Below are 18026 nucleotides of genomic sequence, written 5' to 3' on the forward strand. Positions count from 1 at the left end.
AAGTTTCGTCGGTACGAAGTTACGGAAAGTTAATTAAAAAACGGAAACGTAACACTACTAATTAGTTGAATAAGGTGCTAAAAGAGGTCAGCATAACTTCGACATAGGAACCTCATTTTCAACTGAACATCCGATATTCATAGGTTGCGCTGTTGTTTCTTTCTTTTTAAATACCTTTGAACTAAATTATATGATTATGATATGAAATAGGAGAAACGTTATTTATATAACAAAGACAATATATATTGTTGAATTGCCAGCTGCATTTGAGAATGAAGGTCATTGTGTTACGGTCACCAAGGCAACTAGTAGGGCGTTCAGCAGTTTTTAATTGTCCTTAAATCTTTATTTAACATCATTTACATTGTTCTTGCCAGACGATGACACACAGGTTTGGATTAATAATTTTTGTGGTCCTGGCTTAGAGGGTATTGTTCCCTCTCGTACTTCATTATGCATATCCATATTTATAACTGTAGTATTAAATATTAGGTGTGTATCCTTTTTTAGGACAGCACAATGCCACAACTTGTTTCGTCTGCATTTCCCAAAGAAGGGGTGGGGCGGGGGGAGCTATAATGGCAGCAGTAAGAATCTTAAAGAATATAACTGTATGTTGGTAGGAAATGGGCTCGAATTACGGGGTGGGGGGGGGGCGGATGGTCTAACTCCATACTTAAAACTTGCAATCATCCAGCTGTTGCATTATTTTGCAATTGGGAAGAGGGAGGGGTCATGTTTTTTCACCGCTTTCTTGAATATACACTTGGAAACAAGACATGTTAAATTTAGATTCTCCCCACCAAAGAATATTTAATTTGAGTCCTTCTTAAAAAATGTCTTTATTGCATTTATTATTATATAGTTTGTTAATTGTTATAATAGATTTTGGGGACACGTGTAGGTCTGTGCATTAGTACAGCTCAACGATGACAAGTAAAATTCCTTCTAATGCAGACTACTTATTTTCTAGCTGTGTCATATAATAATCACTAAATATAACAGAATAAGGGAGATGTTATACCACTTTTAAAAGGTATAAACAAGAGGGTAGTATATTTACATTATATTATTCCATCATTTAAGTGTATGTTCTTGTATTTTTGTTATATCTTATTTAGATTATATGGGTGGATAATCTGACTATCTCTCTGTCTCGGATTAAAAAGAATTGAGACCAGCATTTTTATCAGTAAGTAACGCTTGGCTTGTAAGTCAAAAGTAGGTAACGCCTTTGACTCTATCCCACGCCTAAAAACGGTGAGGTGTATCTATATGGAAGGTTAGCTGCTGCTGTTATTGTGTTTTTTAGTTCAAAACTACACAACGGGCTACTAGCACTCTGTCTACTGCGGGGAATCAAAACCCGAATTTTTCGTTGTAAGTTCTAGATATAACTTGACCCACCAGTGGACTAGCATTTGTAATATCGACAAATAAAGCTTGATATTTACTCTGTTACTGTGGGTGAGGATCTTTCAAAAAATATTAACTTTTTTAAACTTTAAAAAAGATATGTTTAGAGAATTTTGCATTTTTTTTAAACCGTTGAGGTGTAACATTTTACTTAGCACGTGTCACACACATCGCGTGCGTTTACCGATGTGAGTTTTCGAATCTGAATTAGTTCTGCATTTATCTTTTAGGGCTTACATTTAGTGAAGAAAAAATAGGAGTTGAAACTTTTTTTAAATTTCACGGAGGCGTGCACGTACAGAAGGAGAAAGCTATGAAAGAAAGCCTTTTTTTTTTTTTAAGTGAAGCGTTAGCGCGTGACAAGCTGCTTTTGCCACCAGATCTAGTACTCCAGATTACGTTTTTAATTGCTTTATTGATTGAAGAATAACATTAAATGACCATGATATTTAGGTTTAGGCGGCTATGTAATAAAATCCTGCTTTTTTATAATGAAATACAAGTTTAAATTAAAGCTAACTCATAAAAAGACGAATTATTTTGTGGCTGTAGAATAGATAGGAAATTAAGTGAATCAATGTAAATAACGCTAACTAATTCGTTGGGGTTGAAATAAAATTGCATGAAAGTTTTATCTAAAATATACTAACCCCAGTTAGTTTGTTAAAACTTTTTAAGTTGTAGACTGGACAATCAAAAACCATGGAGTGAAAAAGAAAACTTAGCAAAAGCAAATTGCAACATAAATGTGAAGAGAAGAGGAGATATTCTAGAAATTAAAATCAAGTAAACATTGCTTAAACATAAAGGCCTAAGTATTACAAAACAAATTATGTAGCCACTTCTTCAGCTCTGTCTTTTTTTTTTTGTGGTAAGTCTTTTAAAAAGAGTACAAATATAGCTTTATGATAAACTAGTCTCTAACAAATATGCTATGGCAAGTCCATAAAAAATTCAAATGGTAAAAAAAAATAATAGCAGGCTTTAATCTAGTGAAGTTTTTATTGGTGTTGGATTGAGTGTCCTTTTTCATAAGCTCTAAAAAATAACATTGCTTAAATACCAAAACAACAAATTAAGCCATGAGGGGATTGTAACGTTATTTGTTTATCTATAAATCTTGGAAAGATAAACACCACATATGAGTATTAGAGAAGCTGCCATTTGAAACACTGATGAATCAAGAGTTTGTTTGATGACCTTGATCAGAAAATTTCACCTATAAGTATCTTGTTTGGTGACCTTTAATTACTTAGCCAGTCCTTATGCTTTATAAAGCAACTTGAACCTTAATGGTAGCTCATAACAACTTTAAATCTTGTATTATTGGGAGCTGTTAGTGTGCACTAATATTAATTTTATCATGCTGTGTCTTATACTTTGGAAAATTATATAAGGTTCATATTAATGCAGTTATCTGAGGGATATCAGTATAAACAATGACACAACAGATTCCTGTACTTCAGTGCTTTCAGCTTCCCAAATAATTACCCTCATCCAGTCATTAATACTATCTCATCACCAAGCCATGTGACTCGTGTGGCACATTTCCTGTAACATTGCCTTCTGTTATCATCTGCCTGTTAGATCACACACATTTAATTATATTTTAAGTTTTTCATGTATGTGTGTAACAAAGAAAAGAACTGAAAAACCTTGAAGCTTGATGGTTCATTTTATGCATTTTTCCAAAAAGAAAAGTTGAGAATGTGTATTTTTTTTTTTAAATACATAACTCAGTTTAAATTCCACCCACAGATAGGCACAGATACACCTTTAGTTTTTATTGTCTCTAGGTTTTGATCTTTTTTAGTATATGTGGCTTCTAACTATTCCTAAATCATGACAAAGGGTAGAATCTAAACATTTAAGTAGTTTACTTCCCAATTAAAATTAAGAAGAAAGTGTATTCTTAAGTCATAAGTTAAGAAATTTTATTTTAAAATAATGTACTCTAACTGCTCCTATAAAACAGCAAGTCATGTTAAATGTTTTCAACATTGATTTGAATAATTTACCTGAGTGATAAATGTATTTTCAAGGTGTCATCTTATAAGATTAACAAGGACTAAAGCCAGTAGGTATGAAAAACAAATTACATGATGAAAGTAACTTGAAAAATAACATGCAAAAACTAATCAATTTATTTCCAGGTGAATTTATTTTAGAAAACAAAATATTTATGATTTGAAAAAAAATACTTGTAAAATCAAAATTTGATGATTCCTCACATTTGTTGTTACTCATCATATAATTTATATTTTTTACATCCATGTAGAGATGGCAGAGACGTTGGTTTGTTCTGTATGATGATGGAGAGTTGACTTATTCTGTGGATGAGCATGTGAGTGTCCTACTTATGTTAAACAGCACCAAATAAAACAAAACTAGCAACTTTAGACAATCATGGCAAAAGATTGTTTAATATCATACTGTTGAATGTGTATTTTAAAAGTATGTATACTTGTACTTCTAAAAATCTAGAGGAAAAAAATGTTTTATACAAAATGTGATATAGTCTGAATTAATAATACTGTTGCGTATCTGCTTGTTTGATAATTTCTGGTAAAAATTCTTTCCGAGAAACTTCAGCAATACAAGTACTTTCTTAATTAAAACTAGTTTATTCTTTCTCGATACAACTTTGTAATACACAGAATTTCCATAGTCACTTTAAACTTAACAACCTTTATAACACGCTATAAATCACAGTGATTCACACACTTTACTTACAGTGCCTACTGTTTGTTTGACTCAGTTATCTATCTTTTCTATCTATCTGCCTGATCGTGCTGGTTTTTCTTGCTAGGCTGATATACTAAAAGAGAGAGTGCCTTGAACAAACTAGAGTTGCCAGGAAAATTCATGATCCTTCTAGAAACTCCAGTGCGCATGCTCCCAGCGTCTCGTGACTTCCGCTGTCGTAACAATACCCTAGAGGTGGTTAGAGAGATTTATACTTTTATTTTTAGTAGTGAAGTTAAATTAATTGCTATTTTTACTTTGTCTTCAAAATATCTAGTACAAGCAAAAGTACCCGTCCCCAGTGACAGGAAAAGTTTAAGTTAATCTCTGAATTTAAATTATTTCATAGACTTTAAAAAGGTTAATTGTGTTGCACTCTTGCTTTCACTCAGAGCCAAAGCTCTGAGCTACTTATACCGCCCACCGCGAAAAGTAATTGTTAAGCATTTCAGTCATGCTAAGAGCTGTTCAAGAATACCGTATGATAAATCTACACTTTTATTCTTTAAGTTACATCACATTTTGAAATGTGAATGATAGTGTGATTAATTCCTAACAATTTAGTGTAGAATATCGTGCTTGAGAAATATAATTTGGCATCAACATTATTCATGCCTGTTCTCCCGTCATTTTAAAAGTGAATGTTGAGACTTGCCTGCATGTACAGATTTTCAACTGGGAGACAGACAAGCACTCGGACAGACACCATGGTTCACAGTATATATAAGTTTATTCACAAAATTATTACAATCTGACATAATTTAATTGTAGATATGATGAATGATTTTCATAGGATTTATGTATTGGCTAAAACTATGTAATTTTAAAATCAAAACACTGAGGCACAAAATCTGTCAGGGTCTTAATAAACTATTTATACCTATATTTTTCAATGTGATTCAAAATAAATGTGTGTGTGTAACAAAAAACAAAACTCTTACATGTGTTTTGTCATCAAGTTTTAAAATTTAATTTATATCATAGGCCTGCAAGAATTTTATTTGTTGAAAAAACTGGTAACCTGTTTCTCATAATTTTTTTATATATTTCAGCGAATTGTAATGCTTAACTTTTCAAAGTGCATAAATGAAAAACTTAATACTAAAATACTTGTATTTAAAATAGTGCTGAATGATTAATTGAAATTTTGACTAGATTTTGATTATTAAAATAAACATCAATATCGGATTTATGTGATTACTTAATACCTAAATTTTGATTTGATTAGTACATAAAAAAACTGTGTGCCATTTGTGTTTTCACTTGTAACCACTTCTGTTATCATTATCTTATCCTGCAGCTATAGAGTTCACAGAAAAAGGAAAAGAAACATTCTTTCTTATCAGTGTTTAACTATGCACTAAAAAATAAGAAATGTTAAATAAGTATGTTTGTGAACTTTCATATGGTATTTTTTCTTTTTTGTTTATCATATTTATTCCAAACAACATCAGTGGGTTGAGTTGATTTCACTGGGTAAGGATTGTTTGTCGGGCAACTGTTGGATCTGTAATTCTTGGGGCTCTTTGAAGCAATGCAAGCACAGACATATGCCTTCTTGTTCAAAATACATCTTTCAGAATGCATCCTAAATACCTTGATAAGCATTGTTGTTTGTTAGAAATAATGTGATGGTACTTTCACAAGAAAAGCAGAGTATTGAATTCTAGTCAGTAAAAAAAAAAATGTCAGTTATACGAGGTGAGTGACCATTTAAATATATACTGTACAGTCACACACACACGTGGAAACATACAGACTATTTTGTATTTATAATGCTTATTTGAAGAAGTTAACAAGGCACAATAACAAATTACCATTTTTAATCATAGTCATAAAAGCCAAGTGTTGGTTAGCCAGTCGATCACGCTCGATTTCATCCAAATTTCGTGAGTTACACGAGTCCAGTTCCACTTTTTTTCCTATAATACTTCCTCTTTTCATTGCTTGTTCCCATTTTCGTTGAATTCAATCACTAATGTAGGTGTAAATAGCTCCTAAATTTTGGCACTTTTTCTGCTATATGAAAGCCTGTCAAGGAGGGAGTTTTTTTACCAACTAAGTTAGCACTGAGTGAAATTAATTTGATACTTGTTATGAAGAGAAGTTTTTGAGTGATGATTGAGTATTTACAAGAAATGTGGTTTTAAGAGAACTACTGCAATAATACAGTTGATGTGATTAGAAAATAACTGTGATCAATGAATGCTGGGACAATGACTGATGCTGATAAAGGAGATATTGCTCAGGATAGGCTTTAGTTTCTCGAAGCTACAAGTCCCTTTATTTTTCTTATGTCTCTTTACAGGTGGCAAAGTTGTAAATCTGAATATTGAAGGATTCAGATTTAGTGGGCTTTTATACTAGTTTATTAACAAAGCAAATTTCAAGGAGAGAGAGTCTGGCACCAGGAACTGCGAGAGAGTTGCCATGAGAACTTGCTTTACTAAGATTGTAGAGATGCCAAAAGTTAGATTACCTACCTTTAGTGTTTTTACAATTCAATTAATGATACATAAACTGGTTATTCTATATGTATATTGACTTACTCATAATTATAGTGCATTATTAGTTGTTTAATATTTATAAAGCTTAATCAGGAAACTTGTTTCTTTGTCTTGTTTTCACGTTTTTTTTGTTTTTTTTAAAGATAATCTAATTGGAATAGATAGTAATCGTGATTGAGATTATTTACAAATTTCGTATTGACAATCAAAGCAAACTTCAAAATCTATAATCACTCAGCACTAATTTAAAAAACATTTTTGATAAAATGGGGTGAATATGTTTTCACATTAGGTTCAATGAAATAATATGTATGTTTTTTTAGCCTGACACAATACCACAAGCTCTTATTGATATGAACAATGTCCTGGAAGTCAGTGATGCTGAATCTGTCACAGAAAGTCCTTTTTCTCTTGCCATAACAACAACAGAAAAAGCTCACTTCATCAAAGGAACAAGTAGGGAGGAGGCAAACTGGTAAGTTTTCTTGGATCTGTCTCAATTGGATAATAATAATAATAATACTCAATAATGAGAAGTCTTATTCTAATTTCTGGTTTTTAGGTGGGTAAAATAATTTTATAGTTCTACTTTTTTTTCTAAAAATGCCTGACTAGTTCCACCCATTAAATTACCTTTATTTCCACAATGTAGACTATCACTGATGTGAAATAAGTCTTGTTTCCTAAGTAATTGCAATCAATGGATCAACTGAAAGACACCAACTTAGTCATTTCTTATACGTCAACTGCTTCTCAAGAAATTTCTGTTAAAACAAATTAAACTGATAGATAATTCTAAATATTAATTAAAATCCTAAATTAAACAAACCTCACTATGACTCATAGTAGTTTAATGTGTGGAACTAGTCAAGTATTTTAAAAAATGAAGCTATTCCAAAACTTTTTAAAAGAAAGAACCTACTTGTGGTTTGTGAACCAAGTCATAGTTTTCGTCCTCTGTCTCTTTTATTAAATGAGAGATGAAAAGGCCTTTTTTGTCTTAAAGATCAAACTTAGTGATGGGATAGTAAAGATATAAGAACTTATTTTGATATATTGTTAAAAAGCTATTGTGTAACAAAGACAATACTTATGGTTGAAGATCTGTCAAATAAAGGAGAGACAAACATCATAATGGGAGATTCTAGTGGGTTTCCAAACAAATTAAGGATTGAAACTTTCTAAGTTTGTGAAAAAAAAGTGTAAATAACATTTGATAGCCAAGTAGTAATGTTGCTAACCAGCTAAACTGGGTTTTTTCAAACAGGTGGTTTGATGTGCTTTCTCGTATTGCAAGAAACACTGTGCGTGGAAAAAATAGACGTTTTGCTACAATTCCAGGAAGTAAACCAATTGTAACATCACCAACATCTCAGGTCATTATAAAGCTTATTTTCTTCAAGCTTCTAAAAGGAAAAATATAGAGAAACATTTTAAACTTGTTGAACTAGTTATTTGTCGTACTTTTTTTTGTGTTAGGATAAATATAAATTAATGCATTTTTATATGTTTTATTTGTATGTTATTCTTTGTGCATTCTGGAATTTATTTTTCCTTGTGTTTAATATGAACTTCAGAGTGGTTATTCAGTGTGTATATGATAAAGCCCTGAAGTCCTTTTTTCTGTTATAATTAGTTTTATCTTGTGTTATTGTTTTTGTCAGTTTTTCTGCATCTGTCCCTTCCAATAAAAGTTGAGTACTTGAGGACCAGTTTTGGTTTTGTGTAGGAGAAATTAACTACTTTTTGTGCATTATATTTCTAAACAAGTAATGTTTATCCAAGTTAACAAGTTACTAAAGCTCTCACATCATTTGGCTTATGCTTTCTTATCAGTTGAGTTAGAATAATTCAATTAACAATTTTTTTTCATCTACAAACAAAATTTGTAGACTTTATTGTTTTTACATATGCGGAATTTGATCTTTATTTTTTATTTACTAATTTTTTTGTACTCTGTGAAAATACTTAAAAGTGCAAAATAAAAACCTGATAAATATATGTTTGGTTATTTTTAAATATTGACTGTTTTCAAAAGTAAATGACCTGATGCACGTAGTTCAAAAATGTTTGGAAGTTATTGTTAATCACACAATTAAGGCCGTATCCAGTGCTGAAAAAGCAGGAAGACAAACTCTCGAAGGGGCACCCTACTCCAAATAAATGTTTGTCACATAAAGGCCCCCTTTTCTCAGGAAAAAATAATTACAGCAGAACATTGCATAACTATACAATTTTATTTTGAATGTAAGTTAATTGAACAATTCCATCATTTAGAATTTGAAATTAAGGTATAAAGTGGGCCCCATTTAATCAGGGCCCTTGCCAGGGGGGTTTGGGGAGCTGTCTCTACAAAACTGGTACTATGTGCATGCTAGTTTTTAAATAATACATAATGTACAGAGCAATTAAAAAACTGATTGGGGGCCCTTTTGTTGACTAATTGGAGTTGCTTTCCTATTGATGATGTTTCGTTTGTTTTTAATATTACAATTTTCCTTATAGGGGCTCTCCAATTTTTATGAAAAAGTGAGGAGGCAATTGCCTCCTCTGCCTCAGCCTGGCTATGGCCCTGACGATAAAATAGTGTGGAAAAAGTAAATCAGTATTTACCGTAGCATAGGAAATTTCCAGTCCATTATAATAATAAATATATATATATATATTTATACAGATATTCAGCATCATAGTTGTTATCATCATTATAGAATATAACTAACAGCTTTAGTAGCTAAATACTTCAGAAAATCAGAGTTATTTACAGAAAGTCTGTGAGTAGAGTAACACCTTGGGAGGGGTCAGTGATAAGTCTGAAGGTTTATAACACTAAAAATTGGGTTTTAATTCCAGGCCAGTGTGTAGTTTTGTGGTTATTAACAAGCAAACCATGCAGTCCAACTTCATTCGTATTAATCACTAAAGACAAAAGACCTGAACAGGAGAGGAATTGTGGGTAATATCATATTTTCAAAAAATGATGGCCTGTTAAAACTTAGTTCTTCTGATTTTGAGAACATTATATTTATTGAGTAAATGCTGGCTACAACAGATACACTCTTTCGGTGTTTTTTTGATTTATGATAATAGTTGTAACCCTGAACCTGACTGTGTTTCGTAATTCTGTTTTAATAAATGATTCTACCAGTATAAAATTATATTATTTACAATAATAGTTGTAACTCTGAACCTGACTATCTTTCATAATTTTTTTTGTTTTAAATAAATGATTCTGCCAGTATGAAATTTCATTAATTTTTTGTTAAAAGCATTGTATAAAGATAGTATTCAAATAACTTAAAATTTTTTATTTAACTTTTTTCTCGTAGAATCTCCAGCCCATTGTCTTTCACAACCAAGTTCCTGCTAATGCACTTGTTCGTCCTCGCTTCAACAGCTTCACGTCAAAAACATCGAGCTCGACTACAACTTACAGTCAGCCTGCTCAGGCTGTTACAGAGTGCACTAAGAATGCAACCCAGTCACAAACACCTAATCAGTATCAGCCCTCACGCCCCCACATTAAAAATACAGTTTTGCCACAGACAATATCATCTGAACAGATTTTATCAACACAGGTACCACCTACTGACCATGTGACACAAATATCACACTTAAATTGTTCTTCACCATCAGAAAGATGGATTGTTCCCACCAAGTTATCACAGTTATCCCTCACAAACCTTGTACAATGTCACACCTTAGGATCCTTTCAAAACACTCAGTCAGCAAAACAGAACGTCTCTGTTCAGTCATCAAGTTCACAACCTATCTCGCAGAGTCCATTACCATTAAAAACGTGTACTTTATATCACTCTCAGAACATATCTGTAAATGCACCACAAGAAGACGGGTTAATGAGTGCCAAAAATCTTAACAGTTTAGAATTAAAGAGAGATTTGCCCAATATCAGTTTACATGGAGAGTTTGAGACTTGCAAAGGCCTACCAAATGAAGATCAGAAAGACAGATCAGGTTAGAATCAAATCAATATATTTAATCTATAATTTTAAGAAATGCAGTACAAAAAAGAAGCATGTCTTTGGCAAATCTGTGAAAAACCTGAATCACTTCATCGATGTTTGAAACAAACCAGAGCATTGTTGTACAAAGAAGTAAATAGAAAGTTTAGTCTACTGTTATGATACTACTGTAACAAAGTGCATCAGGTAGGTTACTGGTAAGGTAGTGTTACCGATAAGCAAGTTGAACACATTGGTTTCCAAAGATATGGGATAACAAAATGCAGTAATTATTATATTTATATTGTCCTCAAAATACACAATTTGAAAGTACACAAGTTTATAAAACAAGAATAGGTGCAAAAGCATTTTATTCAGCTAGATTATGTAGGTCCTTTGGCCAAAACATTAAGATCTTAATTCTTTTATTTCTGTACAGTGTGTTATACCATTTGTTTTGTATTTTTATTTAAGATGGTACTCTTGTCAGACACATTAAATACCAGAGCTTATGAGTTGGTGAAAGATAGATTCATTTATATGCAGACTTGTGAGATTTATATTATCATTTGTGTACTTTGTTTTGTTTTTGATACTCAGGTAATTTTGAATATGTCTTACAGATTGGGATTTCAAAGCTAAAGAAAGAAGTCAAGCTGAGATAGAAAACAAGTAAGTTGACATTCTTAAATTTTTGTCATATTGTATGCAAAAAGGGAACACAATTTTTCCCCCCTATATTCTTGCCATGATTGTGTGGATGTAGGTAAGTGAAAGTGGAACCATGAAGTTTAAGAATAGTAACATAATGTGTGTTCGGGGTAACTTATTGTTATGTATGTGATATTTACAGTTCTTGAGGATTGTTTCTGACTGTTGTTTTTTATTTTTGTACTGTACTAATTATTGGTGCCTTCTTTCTCTCTCTCTCTCTTTTAGATTGTATTTTTTGGAAAATATAAAATAGTTTTACAGCTGGAAGCATAATTGTTTCCTAGATGTTTTCTTATTAAACACTTTTTTTTGTAAATTTTATGTCTGTGTAGTATAAGTTTTTGTTGTGTATGTACATGTTTTTTATGGTTATCCCTGAATGTTGGACAATTAGTTAAAGTTTACCAGTTATTTTTTAATTTTCCTCATCAATAATGCAAGTGTTATTAGCTCAGACCTTTCTATAAAATACTTTAAGTTATGCATTCTTGTTTTACCAAAACATTGCTATTAGACAGCTTTGTCTGCATAGGCTCTAACACCAAAATTAATTTCAACAATTTGTGATTAGAAATTAAACATGCCTTGACTAAGTTTTATTGTTTTGTTCCACAATGCGTACCATAAGCTATATAACTTAATTGATGGCATTTGGCTCCATAATTAAGGTTATGAGGTAATAATTTCACTCTAAAATCTTATTTTTTTTTAATCATGTAAGACCAGTTAAAAGTCTATACATTTTTCATAGATGAGTACATTAAAAGATAGAACACCTACTAATACACTCTCAGAGAGTTAGTGTAAGAACAATTTTTTGATAACATCTCTTTTTTTTTTTTTTGAAAATCAATTGTTTACACTTAGAGTTTGTAATAATAATCTATTTAAGATCATTGATACATCCTCCTTCTTCTAAAATACATTTAAATTCTAGTATATTTCTTAAGAAATGTAATGTTTTTATTAAGAGAACCCATTATAAAGATTACTTGTAATCGGATAAACTTTTCTCATCCCAAACAGATTTTATGGAAAATTTTTAGGCTTGTAATGTATTGTTTTTTTTAAAATACTCTCATGTATCAAGACCGGTTCTCAATAACACAAATTAATTGCTTTTTTATCTCTTGTTTGGCTGTAACATAAAAATTATTGTGATTCTTAGCTAAAATCTGGTACCAGGACTGACGACAAAGCCATTGACAGGCTGAACCAGTAGTAAATAGATGTAAAAAAAAAGAATTCAAACTGTGTAGAAAATAGGTCTGATACAAAGAATATTTCTTAAGATTCAATATCAGATGCTAACTCCTTTCACTGTATAATAATTATTACTTTTTATAGAATTTTTAAAAGTGTAAATAATAGCTTTCTGTTTAAAAAGTGTATGTATGTGTATGTTCTATGATATTTCATAGCATGCTTATTATACTTGTATTATGGATGTTTGAGAGGTGTCCCTGTAACATGGCATTTTGAAATTGTTTTTTCAACCAAACTGGGAAACATTTCTTAAATTTGATTTTTATAGACTACAATATGGAAGACTGTCTTTCTAGTGATACCCCATTCAGTGCTGTGGTTGCTCTATAGTTACACTAGAGTGATTGGGTGTATATAGATACGATTGTGTCATCCATTGTAGTAAGATTTGTATTAAGTCGTTATTAAAATATATATTTATTTCTAGGTAAAATTGTTTATGTTTAATTTTTTTTAACAAATGTAGAAACAAAATAGTAGCAGAAAATACCAATGTGAAAAATTCTAGCCAACAGTATCTTAAGCAAGATAAACGAGGAGGGAGAAACCTGAGAAGAACTCGATCAGATGGTGTGGCGGAGATAATAAAAGCAGGAAGCAGGCTGCAGAATAACAGAGCAGCAGTCTCTCCAGAAAAACACAAGTATGGAAGAAATGATAGAAAGGAAGAAAATAACTGTCATAGTAATCCTTTGTATGTTCATATCTCCGATGTACCAAAAAAAACCTTCGTGTCGTTAGAAAATGTGCAACAGGAAATTTTATCATCATTACATGGACAACAACAACTTTCAAAAGAGACAGGTATGTAGAAAAACTTATTGTTATAACTTTTTTAAAAAAAAAGAAAAGCTTGAGTTGCATAATTTTTAATACAAGTTGAGAGTGACTCAGCCCTAAGTAGATGCAGTTTGGGTTTCTATTAGCAGGTATAAAGGGAAAAGGCTTTTAGTGGGAATTTGTTACAGACCACCAGATGATACTGATGACATTAATGAGAAACGTTACAGTGAGATTAAGGTTTCAGCTGTTAATGAGGTTGTAATTATGGGTGATTTTGATTTATAGATTGGAAAATGTTAGAGTCAAACCATGAAGGAGAAAGGTTTTTTGGAAACTTATCAAAATGGTTTTCTTTGCCAATTGGTTAAGGAACCTACTAGAAACAATGTTATTTTAGATTTATTGTTAACTTTTAATATAGAAATGGTTAAGAGGGTGGAAATTGAGGAATATCTGGGTGCAAGTGATCATTGCTCTGTTAGGTTCAATGTTTTGCTCCATGTGGAGATCATGAATAATGACATTTTGATTACAAATTTAAAAAAAGTAAATTTTGAAGGGATGGGACAAGAATTATCTATTATGAATTGGTTAGTTGAGTTATTTGGAGACACTGATCAAATGTGGAAAACTTTTAAAGATAAATTTTTAAATATTCAAGATAAACATATTTCTTATAGAAAGAAAAGGGTGGCTACAAGTAATAAACCATGTTCGCTCACAAAGAGTATAAGAGATAAAATTAGAGAAAAGCATCACAAATTTAAGTTGACTGGTATGATGGGAGATTTAGAAGATTATAGAAGATCAAGAAAGTTGGTCAAACAGGTAATTAGGACATCAAAAAGGATGTATGGAAAAAAAGGTTGGCTGAAAAGGTAAAACATTAAGAGTCAGGATTTCTTTAAATACATTAAGGGTAAACAAAAGGTTAGGATGGCAGTAGGACCCTTGATGGATGATAAAGGAAAGCTCGTATCTGATGATTATGAGATGGCTGGCTTATTAAGTTCTGCTTTTTCTTCAGTTTTTACAAATGAACATTTAAACAGCATTCCTCATCTTGAATAGTTTATACATGGAAAGAAAGTTGAACAAGACGATTGCATTAATTTTGAGCATGTTAAGAAAACATAGGGAAGTTTAAATAACGATAAGGTTCCTGGGCCAGGTAATATTTCCCCAAGTGTTTTGAAAGAGGTTAAGGGTTGGATATGTGAGCCACTTGCTACTATTTTTTGTAAGCTCTTGAATGGTGAGTAAGAATCAAAGGATTGGAAGTTGGCTAATGTCACTCCTCTTTTTAAGAGAGGTAATAATAACTGTCCCAGTAATTATTGGCCCATTAGTCTTATATCAGTTGTGGGAAAAGTTTTGAAAAGTCTGATAAAATGTGGGAGATAAGTTAGCTAATTGGGTAGAAGAGTGTCTGGATGGAAGAAAGCAGAGGGTTGTTACAAATGGAGTTTGATCAAACTGGATTAATGTTACAAGTGGGGTACCTTAGGGCTCAGTCTTAGAACCTTTACTCTTTTTGATTTACATTAATGACATATATGAAGGAATGGTCAATAAATTACTTCAATTTGCTGATGATATTGAGGTCTTGAGTGTTAGTTGTGAAGAGGATGCTGCTGCTTTACAAAAGGATTTAGATCATTTAATGAGTTGGGCAAATAAATGGCAGATGGGTTTTAATCATAATAAATGCAAAATAATGCATGTGGGTTATCATAATTTGAATTACAAGTATAATTTGGAAGGGAATAACCTGAACAGTGTTATAGAAGAAAATGATCTTGGTGTAATGGTTGATTAATCTCTTAAACCATCCAAGCAGTGTGCTGTTGCTACTGATAGGGCAAATAGGATTTTAGGTTGTATCTACAGAAATATTGAACACAAGTCTAAAGAGATTATAATTTCATTTGTATAGGTCACTGGTCAGGCCACATTTGGAATATTGTGCTCAGTCTTAGGCTCCTTACCTTAGGAAGGACATTGAACTGTGGGAAATCTCAAATTGTTTTCTCTTGAAAAAAGAAGAGTTAGGGGTGATCTGATTGAAGTGTTTAAGATTATAAATAGAATTGATAGTGTTGATGCATCTTCGTTTTTCATACTTAATGGTGAGAACAGTAGGACTTGGGGAAACAGATATAAATTTTGGCAAGGTACAGGTCATCTTAGCTAAGACAGTTTTATTTTCCTAACAGGGGGGGTTGGTCTATGGAATGTGTTGCCTTTAGATGTGGATGCAGTAAATGTAAGTGAGTTTAAGAAAAAACTTGATAACTATATGAATGATAAGGGCTGGTTTAAATTTTTTTTTAAATCATTTTAATTTAGTTTAGAGGATGGAACAGCCAAGATATACCAATAGGTCCCATGTTGTCCTAAAACAGTATGTTATGTTAAATGATTTTTTTTTGTCTTAAAGTGTTAAAACATGTTTTTACCAGCTGCAAATTGCCAAATGTTTGCTATGAAAACTTTTAAACGTTGAAAAGGAAATTTTTGGCATTATCAGAATGTTAGTTTTTTTTTGTTTTACATCCTGAATATTTTAAACACTAGTTTCTTTTTATTCTGTGTTTGAGTATTATTGTGTTTCATTGTTTCTGTTATAAAACTGAATGAAATTAAATTCTGTGATTTATATTTTTGACATTAAATACTATAATGTTTTAGTTTTTGCACACTGATAGCTGTAAGGAGATCATGTGAGTTGCTTTGTTGTTGAACAGTTTTGGTGTATTTTATTATGAGTGTTTTATTCATGCTTAGTCAATGTTATGCTTCTGTGCTTAGTTTATTCTAGGATTTTCAGTGTTTTAGACTCTTACTGATGAAGTTTCACACATAACTGGAAAGTTGCATAAGTAGTAATTGCTATCCAGTTATCAAAAACGATTTTGTATAGTACATTTATTTTGTTCATTTGTGATGTGTTTATATCATCCAAAGTTTATCAGTTCTCAGAGAAAAATTTATCTAAGATAGTGTACAAAATCCTAACATAATAATTCTAAGTTTTAATTTATTTGTATCCAGAATTGCATTCAGTTCTGTCACATTGTTGAACAATTGAAATATTACTTTATTAGATAGGCATTTTGATTTTTTAAAATCTTATGGGGAAATTTTTTTGTGCTGTAATTTTTTAATAGTGCACTGTCAGAACTTTAAGTATATATATAGGTGTGGGTCAAGGATTTTTTTTACAGTAGGTGTCTGTGACTTGTTGACAATAAATTTGAACAATAAACAGACAGCTCACACTCCATTTGTTTTAAAATAATATATTAAAAACAAGTTTAATGTATGTACAAAATTCCTTACACTATGGAGATCATAGTTGTATCTTAAACACTATACAGTTCTCTTCTTCTTCTTGTCAAAAGTCCACTTAGGCTAATTCGATTGCTTTAGAATCCAGCTGACAAGCTGAAATATTTTTCTATACTTTATCACAATAGTATCAGTGAATAATTCACTTATGCTGCCTCGTGAGTTACCACAGTTGTATCCTGAACAGGGGGATTAAATTTGTTTAGAACACCCTTTGACAAGACAAATTATTCTCCTTATCTCAATCAAACTGTTAATTTCACTTTAACATATCAACTGTTAAGCTTATTCAGTCCCAAGACAGTTAACTTCACGTTTTCTAACTTTTCTCTGACTGAACTTCTTTTTTACTTGCCTTTACTTTTACTACATTCCCGCTCATTTTGTCGCCACTATTTATGTGTATCACTGAGGCCCCTAGAATATTCTATAACCTCGATACCAATGAATAGCAAACATAACGTACATCTCTTACCGAGTTACGTAACCAAACTTGTCATAACTATCACCTTTAAAATACTTGCTTTTAACTCTCTTGTTACGAAAAAAACCCAACAATAATTAAATATTAACTCACAAAATAAATTAAATAATAATGCTTACACTACACAGTCTTGTCTATCCAACATGCACATCATATTACGTTTTATTGTATTAAAAATAACATAGGATCAAAAAAAGTTCTCAAAATTGCATTAAAAACTATTAATTTTTGCAGATAGACTGCATTATTGGGGTTTTGAATATTAATTTTTTTGCCAGTTTTAACAGCTGATAAAGTTTTCTTTGTTGTTTGGTTCAGATCCTCAGCAGTTACCTATAGATCAATCACTACTCCCTCGTCACTTCCTTAGCTTACATAAGACTTCTTCAGGAACCAGCATATCAAGCACAGACATGCAAACAACAGTAGATAGCCCTCAGCAAGAAAGCACGTCTCACCAAAAAACTGACAATATCCATTGTACTTGGCAGTCACAATGTGTAAGGAGGCGCTCACGTTCTCAGAATGCTAGATCTGATTATTCTCAGGTATTGAATTTTGTATTACTTTTCTAGAATTATTAACAGTTCTCACAGGATGAAAATCATAAAGATTCAGCACAGTTCTTTCAATAAGAATTTTGACACATTAATTAAATGTTGCTGGATTTGATTGTATATATATCAAAACTAAGTCCCTTCAAGTGCACATGTGGAACCATTCATTTACAAGGCTTTTTTACACTTCTGGAATTGTAATTGTCAACTACCCTTTTGTAATGACGGCTGGATAAGGCCAGGG

General features: G+C 31.6%; 1 protein-coding gene across 6 annotated transcripts in view; it reads left to right on the forward strand.

Moving 5' to 3' along the window:
- Nucleotides 1-18026, forward strand: part of LOC106458803 — a 122864-nt gene that overhangs the window by 62537 nt on the left and 42301 nt on the right. For 5 of the 6 annotated variants that reach the window (XM_022385147.1, XM_022385150.1, XM_022385149.1 and 2 more), the window contains exons 3-9: nucleotides 3695-3760; nucleotides 6992-7143; nucleotides 7936-8044; nucleotides 9995-10640; nucleotides 11251-11299; nucleotides 13074-13411; nucleotides 17544-17773. In XM_022385147.1, coding sequence (XP_022240855.1) covers nucleotides 3695-3760; nucleotides 6992-7143; nucleotides 7936-8044; nucleotides 9995-10640; nucleotides 11251-11299; nucleotides 13074-13411; nucleotides 17544-17773 — 1590 coding nt within the window. The remainder of the gene's footprint in view (nucleotides 1-3694; nucleotides 3761-6991; nucleotides 7144-7935; nucleotides 8045-9994; nucleotides 10641-11250; nucleotides 11300-13073; nucleotides 13412-17543; nucleotides 17774-18026) is intronic. The other variant, XM_022385148.1, reaches the window with a different exon arrangement.

This window comes from Limulus polyphemus, unplaced genomic scaffold (assembly GCF_000517525.1).
Source record: "Limulus polyphemus unplaced genomic scaffold, Limulus_polyphemus-2.1.2 Scaffold518, whole genome shotgun sequence".
Classification (NCBI taxonomy): Eukaryota; Metazoa; Arthropoda; class Merostomata; order Xiphosura; family Limulidae; genus Limulus; species Limulus polyphemus.